At 39.3% G+C, this 13,534-nt stretch overlaps 1 protein-coding gene across 3 annotated transcripts in view; it reads right to left on the bottom strand.

Annotated features, from left to right (window-relative positions):
- The window catches only part of PIK3C2G (phosphatidylinositol-4-phosphate 3-kinase catalytic subunit type 2 gamma), a 216,761-nt gene that overhangs the window by 47,142 nt on the left and 156,085 nt on the right, over nucleotides 1-13,534 (bottom strand). For all 3 annotated transcript variants that reach the window (XM_064515654.1, XM_064515657.1, XM_026107827.2), the window contains 2 exons: nucleotides 11,786-11,942; nucleotides 7,316-7,425 (listed from right to left, as the gene is read on the bottom strand). In XM_064515654.1, coding sequence (XP_064371724.1) covers nucleotides 7,316-7,425; nucleotides 11,786-11,942 — 267 coding nt within the window. The remainder of the gene's footprint in view (nucleotides 1-7,315; nucleotides 7,426-11,785; nucleotides 11,943-13,534) is intronic.

Genomic DNA, 13,534 nt, shown 5'->3' with positions numbered 1-13,534 from the left:
AACAGGCTTCTGCTAATTAACTAATATTAATTCAGACTATCACTATTGCAGAGCAGCTGATATCAGAATACCATCATCTATACAATTCAGTATTTTAATGGCTTGTTGTTCTTTCCATGGGTCCATTAAGCTTCTAAAATGCTTTTAACGCCAAGATTGCTAATCACATTCCTTCTCCTTAAACCTAAAGAGAGGCTTTTGTTTTTCTTGCACATTTTCTCAGTGAGTTATTTAAAAAAAGATTATGTTAAAAAAAAGTATTACCATTTTCTCCCTCTCTATATTTTTTTTCTCTGTATGCATTCCTATCTGTAATAATAGAAAGCATTAAGTAATCCTTAGTTCACATTATAAACAAGGAATTGAAAAGGCATCTTTTGCTATTCTGCTGACATCTCAGAGTGTGCCTTGACAGCAAAGTAGAACAACTCTGGTTACAGTTCTCTGCATTTTCTTTCAAAGACAAACTGGTTTAAGGAAACCCTACTCTCTCTGTCCCAGAACCTCTCTACAGCTGATTCCTAACTATGTGCGCAGCAGTGCGGTACATCAAACCCATGTGTCTTGTCCTTTTTAATTTTGCAGGTTATTTTTGGTGTAGATTAGTTCACTGACCCAGTTTACCACATTGTCTCACAGTCACAACAGCTATGGGGAAGAGCGTGGTGAGGAAAGGAGGAGGTGGCTTTGTGGCAGATGAGGGTAGAAATCCCTCAGAGCTCATGTTGCTGGTTGGAAGGAAAGAGTGGTGGAACTATATCCAGTCACACAAGTAATTCACTGCACACTCCCTTCTCATGCAGGACAAATCTGTGGTGGTCAGCAGAGCACGAACTGAAAGATCAGAGAGGATCAGGGGCTCATGCTCGGCATACAACACTTGGATTAGCCGCTCTCCTCTGATTCCCTTTTCTGCCTCACTGGGCCCTGCCAGGACTTAAATTCACCATAAGGATCTGTGGTGGAGCCTTCTCCTTGAACTCTTTGAGATCCCTACACACCTTCTCTTCTCTCCAGCCATATAAAACTTAGCCAAAGGCAAAATAGGGAGTAAGGTCATGGGTACCCGTTGCTGAGGTCCTCTTGTTCCCTAGGTCATATCTATCTTTGCCTGTGCCTACAGCTGGCTGGGCATTCACAAGCATGTGAACAAAAAGTTTGTGTGTTACTGCAGAGCTCTGGCAGCCCAAGCTGTTCAGAGAATTAATTCCTAATGTAGATGAGAAGGTATCAAACGGTATCAAGGTAAAGGCATCAAATGCACAGGTTAAACAGAAATAACAGAAAATTGTCATTAACTAGAGTAATCTTAATTGTGAATTGTAACACAAAATTTTCAGGCAGAAACGTGTTTTCCACATGACAATATTCCTTTACTAGTCAGATTACTGTCTGACCTACTTCTCAAAAAGGTGAGTTAAATATTCGGTATTATTCACAGGTAATGACTTTCTGCCTCCCACCTGTTGAAATGAGTTTGAATTTCAGATTCGGCTCATGGTCCTTCTACAGAACTATCAAATTGCTATATAAGGTAGAACACACAGATACTGGCTGCTTCTGTAAACAGAGATGAATGAAAAGTTCAGCTAACATTTTTAAGAGTGATTAATAATTCTTGGGGCTTTGATTTTTTAGGAAGTAGACACTTTGTATTGGAAAGGTATTCTGAGGGCTGTTGCTTACATCTTTTTGGACACACCAGCCATTCTCCACCAACTCTCAAGAGTGCATGGACTCACAGTCACTGGCTATATAATAACAAATCTTCCCTCCCAAACTTCAGAATCATTTTCTTTATCAATCATAGTGGTATTGTGCATCTAATTTTTTATATAAAAACAATATGAAATAATCTGAAAATAATGTAGAGTACAGTGAGCAAAATATATTTTTATGGGATTGCAGATGTAAATGTAAGTGACATTTCTTTTGGAAAGCCTTTTTCATTGAGATTTACACCCAGTTTTTTCCATCAATGAATTTACCAGACTCCCTTTTTAAACAAGTTAGGTAGTATGCCTCCAATGACTCTTAACAGAAACACTTTTCTGGAATCTTACTGCTTTCATGGACAGACCTTTTCTAATTTTCAGCAACATTTATTCATGGACAGTTGATATCCTTTTTGTGTGCAGCAGTAATAATCCTTCAGTTTAATATCTTACTTCCCACTGTGATAATATACAGGAAATAATGATGTTCTTACCCTTTGTTTTGCTAGGCTATGCAATCCAGGCTTGTTTAATTTCCAAGACAGGCTCCTCCTGGTCATCACAGGGTAAGCCTACATTAGAAAGTACTGAAGTCCAATGGAAGCAGATTTACTGCGTGAAACGCAGTGCTGAGACTCCAATAGCTACACTGGATAGCTTTTGAAGGTTTATCGCAGATTAACTGTAGTCTGATCCCACAGGCTGAACACACTAGAAGCTCTCCTGAGGCACACCTTCCAGTTTACGTTCATGCCCAGCAGTCCTCCTACGCACCTCTCCCAGGACAGAAGACATTCCTCTTCCCTGAGCTGGTGACAAGAACTGTGTACTGCATGCGGTCTCACCTGGGCTTTGTACAACAGTACAAATGCCTTGAACACATAACTTTGAGGAGGAAGTTTGCCTCTGTTCCTATGAGACACATATACTGTGATCTTTACAAACTGCTTGAATGCAGCTGGAAGAAAGTTTAATATGGTAGTTTTTTCTACGCCCTTTCAGAAATCACTAGCTTTCAGTAGTGTTTCGGTTATGTGGAGATTTGTTGCTGGAATATCTACAGCCAGCTGAGAAAAAGGGATTGGCTGATTGTCTTGAGATTAGTCTCGTGTTTTGAAAGGAATTACTGTGAATTTGTTTTGAAAGGAGTTAGTGTGAATTATCCAGTTTTGTAATTGCTGGCATTGTGGTTTGGAGTGGATATTCTTGACCTGCGCAATGACAAATACCTAATGAAAATACAGACAACAGATGACACCTTCTAAGCAGCACACCCTCAATCAGGCTGCTGAAGATACACAATGCTGCTTCTCTGATAATTGGCAGAACGACACTGCAACTTGTATTCATGGGTTTCTATGAGTGAGTTGGATTGCATACTGCAATCAATTCAAATCAGCTCCATTCATTGCATTAGGTTAAGTTTAATCCCTTAAAAATAATTTCAAATTATAAAGAACTATACATAACTTTACAAGCACATTAAAATGTCAGGCAGCAACTTCATTTGAAGATTGCATTTTGCAGAAAACCGAAGAGGAAATTTATATCCAGAGGTAAGATAGCTTCCTTGTTTCACTGGTAAAACAGTGTTGTCAGGGGAAGAGGAAAAGAGGGAGGGGAAAGGATCAAATTCAGTTTCAAGGATCAAACTGAGTTCAGGGCAGATGCTGGAGAGACAAGTGTTTCATTTGGCACTAGGTGCATAGAAAGGACAAGCAAACACAGAAACCCTTGTTTAACTCTCAAATGGTACATTGTCTATCCACGATCCAAGAGCATGACCTTCCAGAAGGCTGTGATCTGTGCGGCTTAATGCTGCTGCTCATCAGCTCATAATAGTGAACTGACCCAATGTGAGAGGAAAATTGTACACAAATGCGACCACAGATTATTGAATGTGTCTTAAATCAAGAATGAGAGCAAAACAATTTGCTAAAACACAGAATGCTTTACAATCTGGAAAAGGCCTGGCATGTTAAAGTCCAAGCTCCAGTAGCATTATCCTGTTGGCTAAAAAGGTGAAAGGCAAAGAACAAAAGAACATTGTTTTGCCGGGAATATTTGTGATGTCATTCATCAATTCATGTTGTTCTTAAATAACAGTGGAGGCAATGTTATATTATTGCTCAAACCAAACTTAGACAATTGCTAAAAGCAACCCATTTCTCCATAAATACAGAGAAATACTGTTCTCTCATTTCCACTGCAGAAGGTTAGGCTTTTCAGCAGATACATTATATGATAGAATCTGAAAGATGACAATAACTACCTTGTACTTAGAACAAGAAATAACTTTTTGTTGGCAGTTTTTAACATTCCAGTGACCATACTCCTTATCTGAAAAGGAACTTTTTTCAAAATAACAAAATGTTTATGGAAGCAATTACGGAGAAAAAGCAGCTACAAATTACGGGGGAACTGAGAGAGACTGGAAGCTATGCTAATAATCAGAACTTCCAATTTCACAGGCTTTCTAGGACAGCCTGAAAAATAGATAGAGGAATAAACTACAGATTGACCATGAGAACTGTGTTTGGATTCTCTCTCACCTTGAGTTTCTGTACAGCAAGCAGATAGGGAAGAATTTTGCTGAAGGACTGGCATAAAGACATTGTAGGTGATGCAAAGCTATCAAAACCCACAATATAGTAACATTCTGGGGGGAGGTTGGTAAATGCTTAGAGTGGTAAGTTCTACATGGATCTGGATATCAGACCATCTTAAAGACTGCCTAGATAGCTGATGTGAAACCTGGTGTTCTGCCTGTCTTTAAACCTGTAAAATGTGAGTTAATACATGTGTTGAATTAACATGAATTGATTATATTCAAACATGATTAGAAATAACAATAAAGCAAAACAAAAGCACCAAATGAAATCAGATCCATGGAAATTCATGAAAGAAGACTTTCTTCTTGCAAATGAGCATATATAACACGAACATACATAAACATAAACTACGAGTATTAAAGAAGAAAATATGCACCCTAGCAATATCTGACTTTTCTATGTGGTACAATGATCTTTATGGACAATAACAAATCTATACTTCAGCATTTTGAAGGAAATTGGAACAACAGCTCAGGAATTCACTAAAAGCATCAAAGCAGAAAATACACCTCCAAATAAGAACTGAGCACACAGCACTATACAGACCTGCACCATGATCACAGTTTTGCTGGTAAGCAGGACTTTAGTGGAATTTCCACTCTGAAGGCCTTCATTTCCTTAACACCATCCCTAACAAGAACTCCAGTCGAAGTAGGACACACTGGTCTCTGAGACCAACACACAGTCTCTCTGGGTTGGGTAGGATTTCAGTATAGGCCCACAGTTCCCTGACCACAACCATAATCGTAACTCTAATCCTAATATGAACCTTACCGAGCAACAAAGCACACTGACTTCTTCCCACTTCCAAAACACTATTGAGTCACATCTCCTTCCTAGTACCAGCTCTTATCCCACCTGCTTCATCTAAGAAAGACTTCAGTTGAATTCCCACTCTGAAGTCCCTCACTTCCCTCACCCTAACCCTCAAAACACTGCAATCACCTCATCCACCTCCAAAAGAGTGTGGAGCTACAGCCCTGTCCTGACCCCAGCCCTTATCCTTCATCTCCTGGCTAAGCAAGACTGCACTGAAATGAACCCTAACCATAGTCCTATCCAACTGAAAAGCACATGGACTCTTTCCACCTCCAGAAGAGTGCTGAGCCCCAGCTCCAGGCTTTGCATGACATTAATGCAATTCCCACTCTTAAGGCTCACAGCTCCCTAGTTGTTATGCATATCCTAGTCTTTTTTCTCTAATTAAATGAAATGTTTTACTCTAGGGAAATAAGCACCACCATCCAACCTATTTTGCAGAATCGAGATTTTCATATTTTGATTAAGAACTGCATATTTCCCATTTGAAGGGGAAATACCAGTCCATAATTTGGGAATATGTGAAACTTTTAAGGAAAGGATAAGGTAGGAGTTGACAGAAAATGTGAAGCCGTAATTAAATTTTAAAATTAAACAATCTTGTTAAGGCAAAAGAGAGGAGGAATATAAAAATACAAGGAACTGAATGCTCTACCATGTGCAAAGCAATGGAGAGAGAGTTTTGTTTGTGAAGTTTCCTTCTTTTTCTTCAAAGAAGAGTTTTAAACTCTTTAGGCTTCTGTTCTAGCTTTCTCTAAACTTTCAGCCTCAGTTTCTGATTCTAATACATGAAAAGGAGACACGTAAACAATGCAGATCAAATTGGCAAAAGTCTTCATCGGGGTGCTGTAGGAGTAATGAGACTGGCTCAGCTGCTCCAGTTCAAGCTTTCATCTCATTTAATCATTGCAATATGCTCTGTGGCTGTATTGAAGGGGAAGGGGATTGCTCTTGCCTCGAGGCACTTTGCACAGTGCAGAGAAGTGTGCTGCCTTGTGGGAGAGCCCCTCAGGCCTCTGCCTTTGAAAGAAGCCCTTCACTCAGAGCCCAGCGCTGTGAACTGGACGTGTGCCCTGCGCTCAGCACCAGGCGAAGAGGTCAGAGAACCTGACTCGCTGTGCGTGTCTGTGTGGTGTCCAGGGCACTGTGAATTCACAGACTGTCCTTGGGAAACGATGGTGCTGTACAGGACAGGCTGCGACAGGGAGAGCTTTTCTCATACTGTGCCTAGAATGGGAAAGTGAGTTTCCAAATCCGTTCAATCACCATTGGCTCCATCTAGAGCATCATCACATAAGTGGCTGGAATTTTATGTGATGCAGAGGCCTGTCCCAAAAGATCAGGACTGAGGACATCAAACTCATTTTATATAGGTCATCTGCAGTCAATCTGCAATCAATAAACCCCAGTTATTATCACAAACAAGTGAAAGGTTTTACTATCCTAACACAAAGCAAGTCTTAAATATACCTATACTCACATGTGATGCTTTTCAATGATAGATCTGTTAAGTGCTTAAAAGGAGGAATCATTACCATTCTGCAGATGGAGTAACTATGAGCAAGAGAGGGAAAGCAACTTGCCTGAAGCAACATGGAAGGTCAAGAGAAGGTCAGAACCAGGAATAAAATGCAGAAATTCGACATCCTGACTCAGTATTTGGTCCACTAATGAGCCAAATCTTTTGCAAAAGACTTTACAAAGCCCACTGCAAACATTATTCAGACTCAAAATTTTTGGGATGTCAACATTCAAACAATTATCCAAAGTGTCTGCAATCCAAATCTTCTTGTATTGAGCTAGTGCAGTTAAAACCAGAGAGGAAAGCTGACTAGAAATAAGCCAGCGTGGTTTCGCCAAGCAAGCTGAAGAAAAACACTAGACACTGAATAAGAAACTTGTTACAAGTGTATTACAGTGCACAATTGTGTTTCTTTCTGAAACTTGAGGAGATTGGCAATAAGCGTAAGGAATGGACTTTTAAAAATAAACATGTGAAGACAAATTATTCTTCTGTGTAATTTCACTGATTACAATCTCTTAAAATAAGAGAGAAACTGTGCTAATTTTTTTTTCTTTTTTGTTTGTCTTTTTTTTTTTTCTTCCAATTTGGCAGCTTTGCTTCATGCCTGAAGGACATAAGCTTTCTAGATTATTTTCTGCTTTTACCTTGTAAAGTAGCTTGTGGCCTGGAGGTCTGAGTCCTGGGGACGAAGGTTGTCATACACATACTTCAGATCCTGAATGCTATTTAGCTCAGGCAATCCTGCATGCAGCATCTTAAAATAAAGAAATATTATTAGTCCACTGCACTAGTTAAAAGCAGTTTAAATGAAATGGGACTACTGCCCTCTGGAGAGGCATATCATTCTCCACTGATAATGGAGGGAGCTGAGAGACACCTGGTATTTCTGTTAGTTGGCTAAGTTATGTTCAAAAGACAGACAGTGCACATATTCCCCTTGCTGTAAGTAAAGTTACAATGCGATGAGTAGTGTAGACAACTGAGTGTATCCAATTGCCCATACAACTCTCTCCAGGCACTTTAAAGTGTCAGCATCAAAAATAATTCCAATTCACTTCAAAATCTAGTGATTTTTCTCAATGATCACAGTCAGTTGAGTGATGCTTTGCATGTACTTGAGAAAAGAATTAATTCCCTCACATTGCTCAGAAGGAAATACATATGAATCTGCAATCACTACATGAGCTGTGTGCATTCTTCATTGATATGTCTACAGCAGACAGAAAGGCCCACTGAGTTTTGAGGATAAAGTCAAAGAAAAATGGAAACACTGCTGTTGTTTTAAGGTTTGGTTGAGAGATGCATAGAGGAAGTGGAAAAGGGATAGAGCTGTATGTTGTTTTCCTTATTCCTGCAAATCTTCTGGGTATTTTTAAAGCCAAGTTTCAATGTTTTGTATATTTTATTTTTGGCATTATGAGGAAAATTTGGCTTCACATCAGACCCAGTCTGTACCACCACTGGACAGTTAAATTACTGTCTCACGGAGTTCTGACTAGCAAAGAGCAGAAAGATAGACAGCTCGATGAGGTGAATTTAAGTAGCTTATTTTCCTGACTGGGTGAAACTTGATAAGTGAGTTGAGAGCAGGGGCAATAACAACATTCTGCACTTAAGGACACATAGCGCTATTTTTTTGTACATCTCTAACCAAGTTATAAAAGACGGTAACAACTCCTGTCCTTTTAAAAACAGGGAATTGTCGCATAGGCAAATGAAGCTTCTTTCCTTGCATTAGAATAGAAACAATGCCAGTTAAGAATATAATATGACTGTTGCCTGAATGATCTGTAGTGCAGCTAAAAACCAGAACTTTTTTGGGTTTCTTTGCATTGCAGAAGTTGGAAAAACATTTGCTGAAGAAGCAAAAAGTGTCTTTAGCTGGGCAGTACCTACACAGTACTTCGTTGGCTACCAGAGGATTATTCTACTGTTTCAATCCTCTTACTCCATATAGAATATCTTCTTTCTTGTTTCCACTCCCTCGATGCAGGAGGCTTCTTAAAAGTGTGGCTAGTGACACTAGATGCTAATTAGACAAGACACGGAGCAACTATTTGGAAAACAAGTACAAATCACCTAAGAAGTGACTAAAGTGACAAAATATGAGTCTGGTGCCATTTCTGATGCCTAGTGTAACTCACCTAGCCTTCAGCTGCTGCTCCAGGAGGCCATGGGCTCCCCTAGGAGACCTGTGTTACATCTGTTACCCTCATACAAAAGTCTCAGCTATCCTGGGGGAATTAAAATGTCACTAGAAGCCTAAGCAAGTGTCTGCATTACCCCCTTCTTTTGACTTCATGCATATCTTGATCTACTACACTTGAACATTAAGGACTTTCTGACCCACCAAGTGGAGCTGCCTCCATGCAACTGTGGGTCTGGATTCAGAGCTGTGTGTGAGACCCAGCTCACCATCCTGTGAAAAAATGAATAGCGTTGGCATGCAGTCTTAATGCAGGGTCCTCCGAAATGGTGATCTTTCCTGATCCTCTTTTCTCAGATGGTGTTTCTGAGTTGTAGAAAGCTGAAATTACTTCTCTGGGACATAGGATGCTGGAGACTTAGATATTCCATCTAGGCACCACATCTCCTGTTTTCCTGTGTTAGCTCCACCTGTTTCTACCTGTTTCTCCATCCACACTGTAGGCAAGTGGATCAATTACTTGTGTTACCTCTAAGCTCCCGTTACTAATTTTCTATCTGAAAAATCTTTATGACAGTAATGGATTTTGCATTTTTTATAAACTAGTCAAATGGTGTTTGCGTTCTCTGGAAACCCACTTTATAATAGTTCACATCAATTCTTTAGTAAGAGTAAAGCTGATGAACTACAGGCATTTATGCAGCTGAAATCTGCCAGCAAGACTCTTGGGCCTCCCACAGATGTTTCTACTTTCGAGAGTGATGGGAACTTCATGGATTATTTCTTACTGCCGGTAGCAAATGCTGGAATGGTTCTAGAAACATGCTGCTCAAGACCAAGAAAAAGCCTTAAATCCCATACTGGGCCAAAAAAACAACTTGTGGTTCATAATTGCAGTTTGCTAAAAACCACTAACAGTTACTGACCATCCAGAGCAGAGTTTACAACTCCTGTGAAGCACTGCACTTTTTGGAAATGAGCTTATTGTTTGGATTTTTTAACCACATTTTACGAATAGTGTCTCAGAAAATGGAAGGTGGGAGGGGAAGGGAAAATAGATGATGCAGATTTTCAGATATTTAGAGAAATCTCAGATTGTCATTGATTTAAATAGGCAGTGGTTAGTTTATCTTGCTCCTTCCTGATATCATCTGTTATTTTGCACAGGAATGAACATGAAGTGAAGCTTTTTCACACTCTTATTTTTCTAGAAATGATCAATGTAACTAAAACATTTCAGTTCTTAGTTTGTGACTGATGCCCTATTTCAAGTGAATAACAAGACTCCCCTTTACAAATATCACTGGGGAAAATGAAGCATTTTCAAACTCATCTTGTTTGTTTAATTTTCTTTTGATACGCAGTGTCCATCAATGGGATGGGAGCATGCTGGCAGTTATTCTTCAATTATGAAATGCAACACAATCAACTAAACTGCATTTCATTGCCAAATGCTAAATGCACGTATCTATAATACTGATTTGTAGCCGTCCTCTCACCTCTCCTCACAGATTAGGAGAAACAAAGGGAGATGCAGCATGCCCTGAACATAGACCAATCTGAGCTATACTCAAGCACAGATAGCTGGCTATTTCAGAGATCTTGCAGAGAACATTTTCCTAATCCCTTCTTTCTACTATCCCAGGGTAATCTAACATCAATATCCCTGTGGACTGCAGAAAAAGAGACTGCACTGGGGACAAGGGGATTGGCAGAGAGAGAGCTGCATTTGTAGCATGCAGTTTAGGATTCAAAAATTTATTCAGAAATGCAGAGATGCTGTGGCTCAGGGGACATGGGGTGCTCCTGAGTTTTCTAGAGGCTCTTCTACCTCTTGGACAGTATCTGCTACACTTGTAGTCTGAACTTTTTTCAGCCATTTTGGTTACGACATGCTTGCCAAAATTATGCTTTATGATGGGAATGCAGTTTTGCTGCACCTTTGTGAGTACTTAGAAGCATGGTTCAGAGATTTGGGGCAATCCTTTCTGCTCTGTATTGTGTAATGACTCAATGTATACTGCATGAGGATCCATGGACAAGTCAGAAACAGGATGAGCAAATTCTAGTTATTTCTTCTCTCCCTATCACAAAAGTTGAAGATGATAGAGCAGGGTTTATAGAGCAGCTTCTTGGCTGCTCCCTGGCCTCAACAGGGATTCTGTTAATAACCTTGTATAGATTTTTTCATGTACAGACCAGTTGCCTAGGCTTTGTCCTGCACCCTGGATTTGATCTTCAGAGCAATGTCTTAGCCAAGCAACTGAAATCACTTTGCAAATACTAGTTAATTTAATATTCTCATTCTGCATATGAGGTGTGAAAGTCCTGTCATTAACCTTTCACATGCAAGTAAACAACAGCATAAAGAACTTATGGAATCTGCCACAGCATTTGAATCAGTGGGAACACTTAAAGGACAAAAACTCTCAAGGGTCTTTAAAGCTGCTTGTGCAAAAGGATTTTGTAACCAGTCTCAATGAGTGCAGTGCTTGCTCTTTCCTGTATTTGCCCTCCTAAGAAGGGAGGTTGGAACTGTGCAAAAAACATTCCAGTGGCATCAGTTAGCTGCAGCGCCGCTACGTACTTGACATCAGCCACGCTGTGGACTATTTAGTTTACTTTGTCTTGCTCTAAGTGTGAAAGGGGTTGGTAATCGATTGCTTGAAGACCCAGAAAAAGGACTGAGTGAAAATCTTGAATGTAAAACTTCTACCCCAAGTTCTTGTACGGTTTTCTGCAACTTTGCCAAAAGAGATCCATTAAAAAAGGAAAAACAGACAGCCTGGCTTTTCTTTTCTAAGATATTCGTACATGAAATTGGATGCTCAAAGACAATTTCCTTGCACAGAGAGTATCAGCTGATACCTCTTTAAATCCCAGTGCTTCAGGAGGCAGCAGAAAAGTCTTAGAAGGGAAGAGGACACCAGAGGAAATTGATTTTTGGTTTCATCCTCAAGCTTCTTACCATCTCCAGCAGGTTCAAAAGTAACTGGCTGTGTTTCCTGACTATATTATAAGCTCGACAACAAAGCTCCACAAAATCTTGGAAACGCTGTGGGTTTTTTCCACCTTCTGTGATGAAATACTCCATCTCTGATGTGAAGATGAAGGGAGCTCGGTCCCTTGAAAAGAGAACAATTACATGAAAAATTTCACAGAAAAAAAGCAAATCATGCAAGACAGTTAATATTTGTAACTCATTATTCACATTTGTTTTTCCAGTATTATCTTCCTCATTATTTCATCTCTCCCTTCTTCAAATGCAGACAGCTCTATTTCTCTGTCTGGTGGCACTGATTACTTGTGGCAGAGACAGGTCTCACAGCAAGAGCTTCCTAGTGAGAAAGCCAGCAACTGAACAAGTTCAAGGCTTACTTATTTTCCTTTAACTTTTTTTTCTTTTCTTTTTAAACTTATGTTGCTTTAATTTCTTGACTCCTTCTTGAACTTGAATCTGAAAATATGTTCTCTCCTGGTATTGAAATATTTAAATGTTGTACTCAAACAGTATGGAGTATAATTATCAACTCTCTACTAGACAATAAGTGTATTTAAGAAAAAAACTAGAATTCCACTATCCAAAAAAGAAAAAATTACCCACAATATATGGTGCTGTCCTTAAATATACAGCATTCTGAAGGTATGTTTCTGACCCAAGTTACAACAGAATAAACCTAAATACATTCACTTGTTATCTGTACAGTTGTTCTGGATTCACCCTAAACTAAATAAGGAGCTGAATCTGACACCATGTCTTGTCTTTTGTTTTTCTAATCACTTGCATAGTTTGCAGCTATGGTATGGTACTGCAGAATAAAATGAATTAGCCAGGCTTCTGCTAACAATCCTATCATAGCTTCAGAGTGGTCTGAAATATTGCATCCTAGCACAGAAAAAACTACTGCAGTGATTTACTCATCACAACTGTGTATACAGATGCATGTAAACAGATTAGAGGGCTATATTCCAAGGAAATAAGTGCAGGAGGTTAACCCTTAATTTGAAATGAATGTGAGTAATCTAAATATTCTTGGGAAGCTCAAATGCAGACACAAATTTGAGGATGTAAGTTTGTTTCTTGCTAAAACCTCATGTGGGCTGAGCCTGACCCCACTCTGCTTGTTGATTGCTTCATAAAAGAGACTAAAGAGACTTCCCAGGAGATTTCTTCATTTTCCTGTAGAAATGTTTGCCTTGTACTGCTGTGCAAAAAAGTCAAGTTTCAGTGAGATTCCACACTACAGCTGGAGGTCTTAGCCTCCAGAAATGTTCAGACTGCTTTACCATTCTTACTCCTGGAAATGTTTCCTGCTTTGCATTGAAGCCACCTTTAAAAACAGATCACCTGCAGTCACTGGTCATCTCAAAGCAACCCAGTTCACTAAGTTTTTATAACATATTCTTCAATTTCAGCCAGGTAGTACTAGGAATGATGAAGGTCCACAGTAATCATTCTTACTCTTCCCTTTTACATTATTCTGTATTGTGTAAAATGTGATTTTATAGTGTGACTGCTATATACTGTTACTGTGTAGTTTTGTGCTGTAGCTCTACGAGAATTACAAAACTGTGTATATTACTGATTTCAGACAGCAAGATTTTCCCAGGCTTGCCTTTAATTCATCTTTTAGCTTATCTTTTAACAGAGATATATAACATAGACATAAAGAATTAAATATCTTCACTTGCAATTTGAACCACAGAAGCCAATTTG

Source organism: Dromaius novaehollandiae, chromosome 1 (genome assembly GCF_036370855.1).
Source record: "Dromaius novaehollandiae isolate bDroNov1 chromosome 1, bDroNov1.hap1, whole genome shotgun sequence".
NCBI lineage: Eukaryota > Metazoa > Chordata > Aves > Casuariiformes > Dromaiidae > Dromaius > Dromaius novaehollandiae.
Note: the sequence above shows the minus strand (reverse complement) of the source record. Positions and strands in the feature narration are given on the sequence as shown.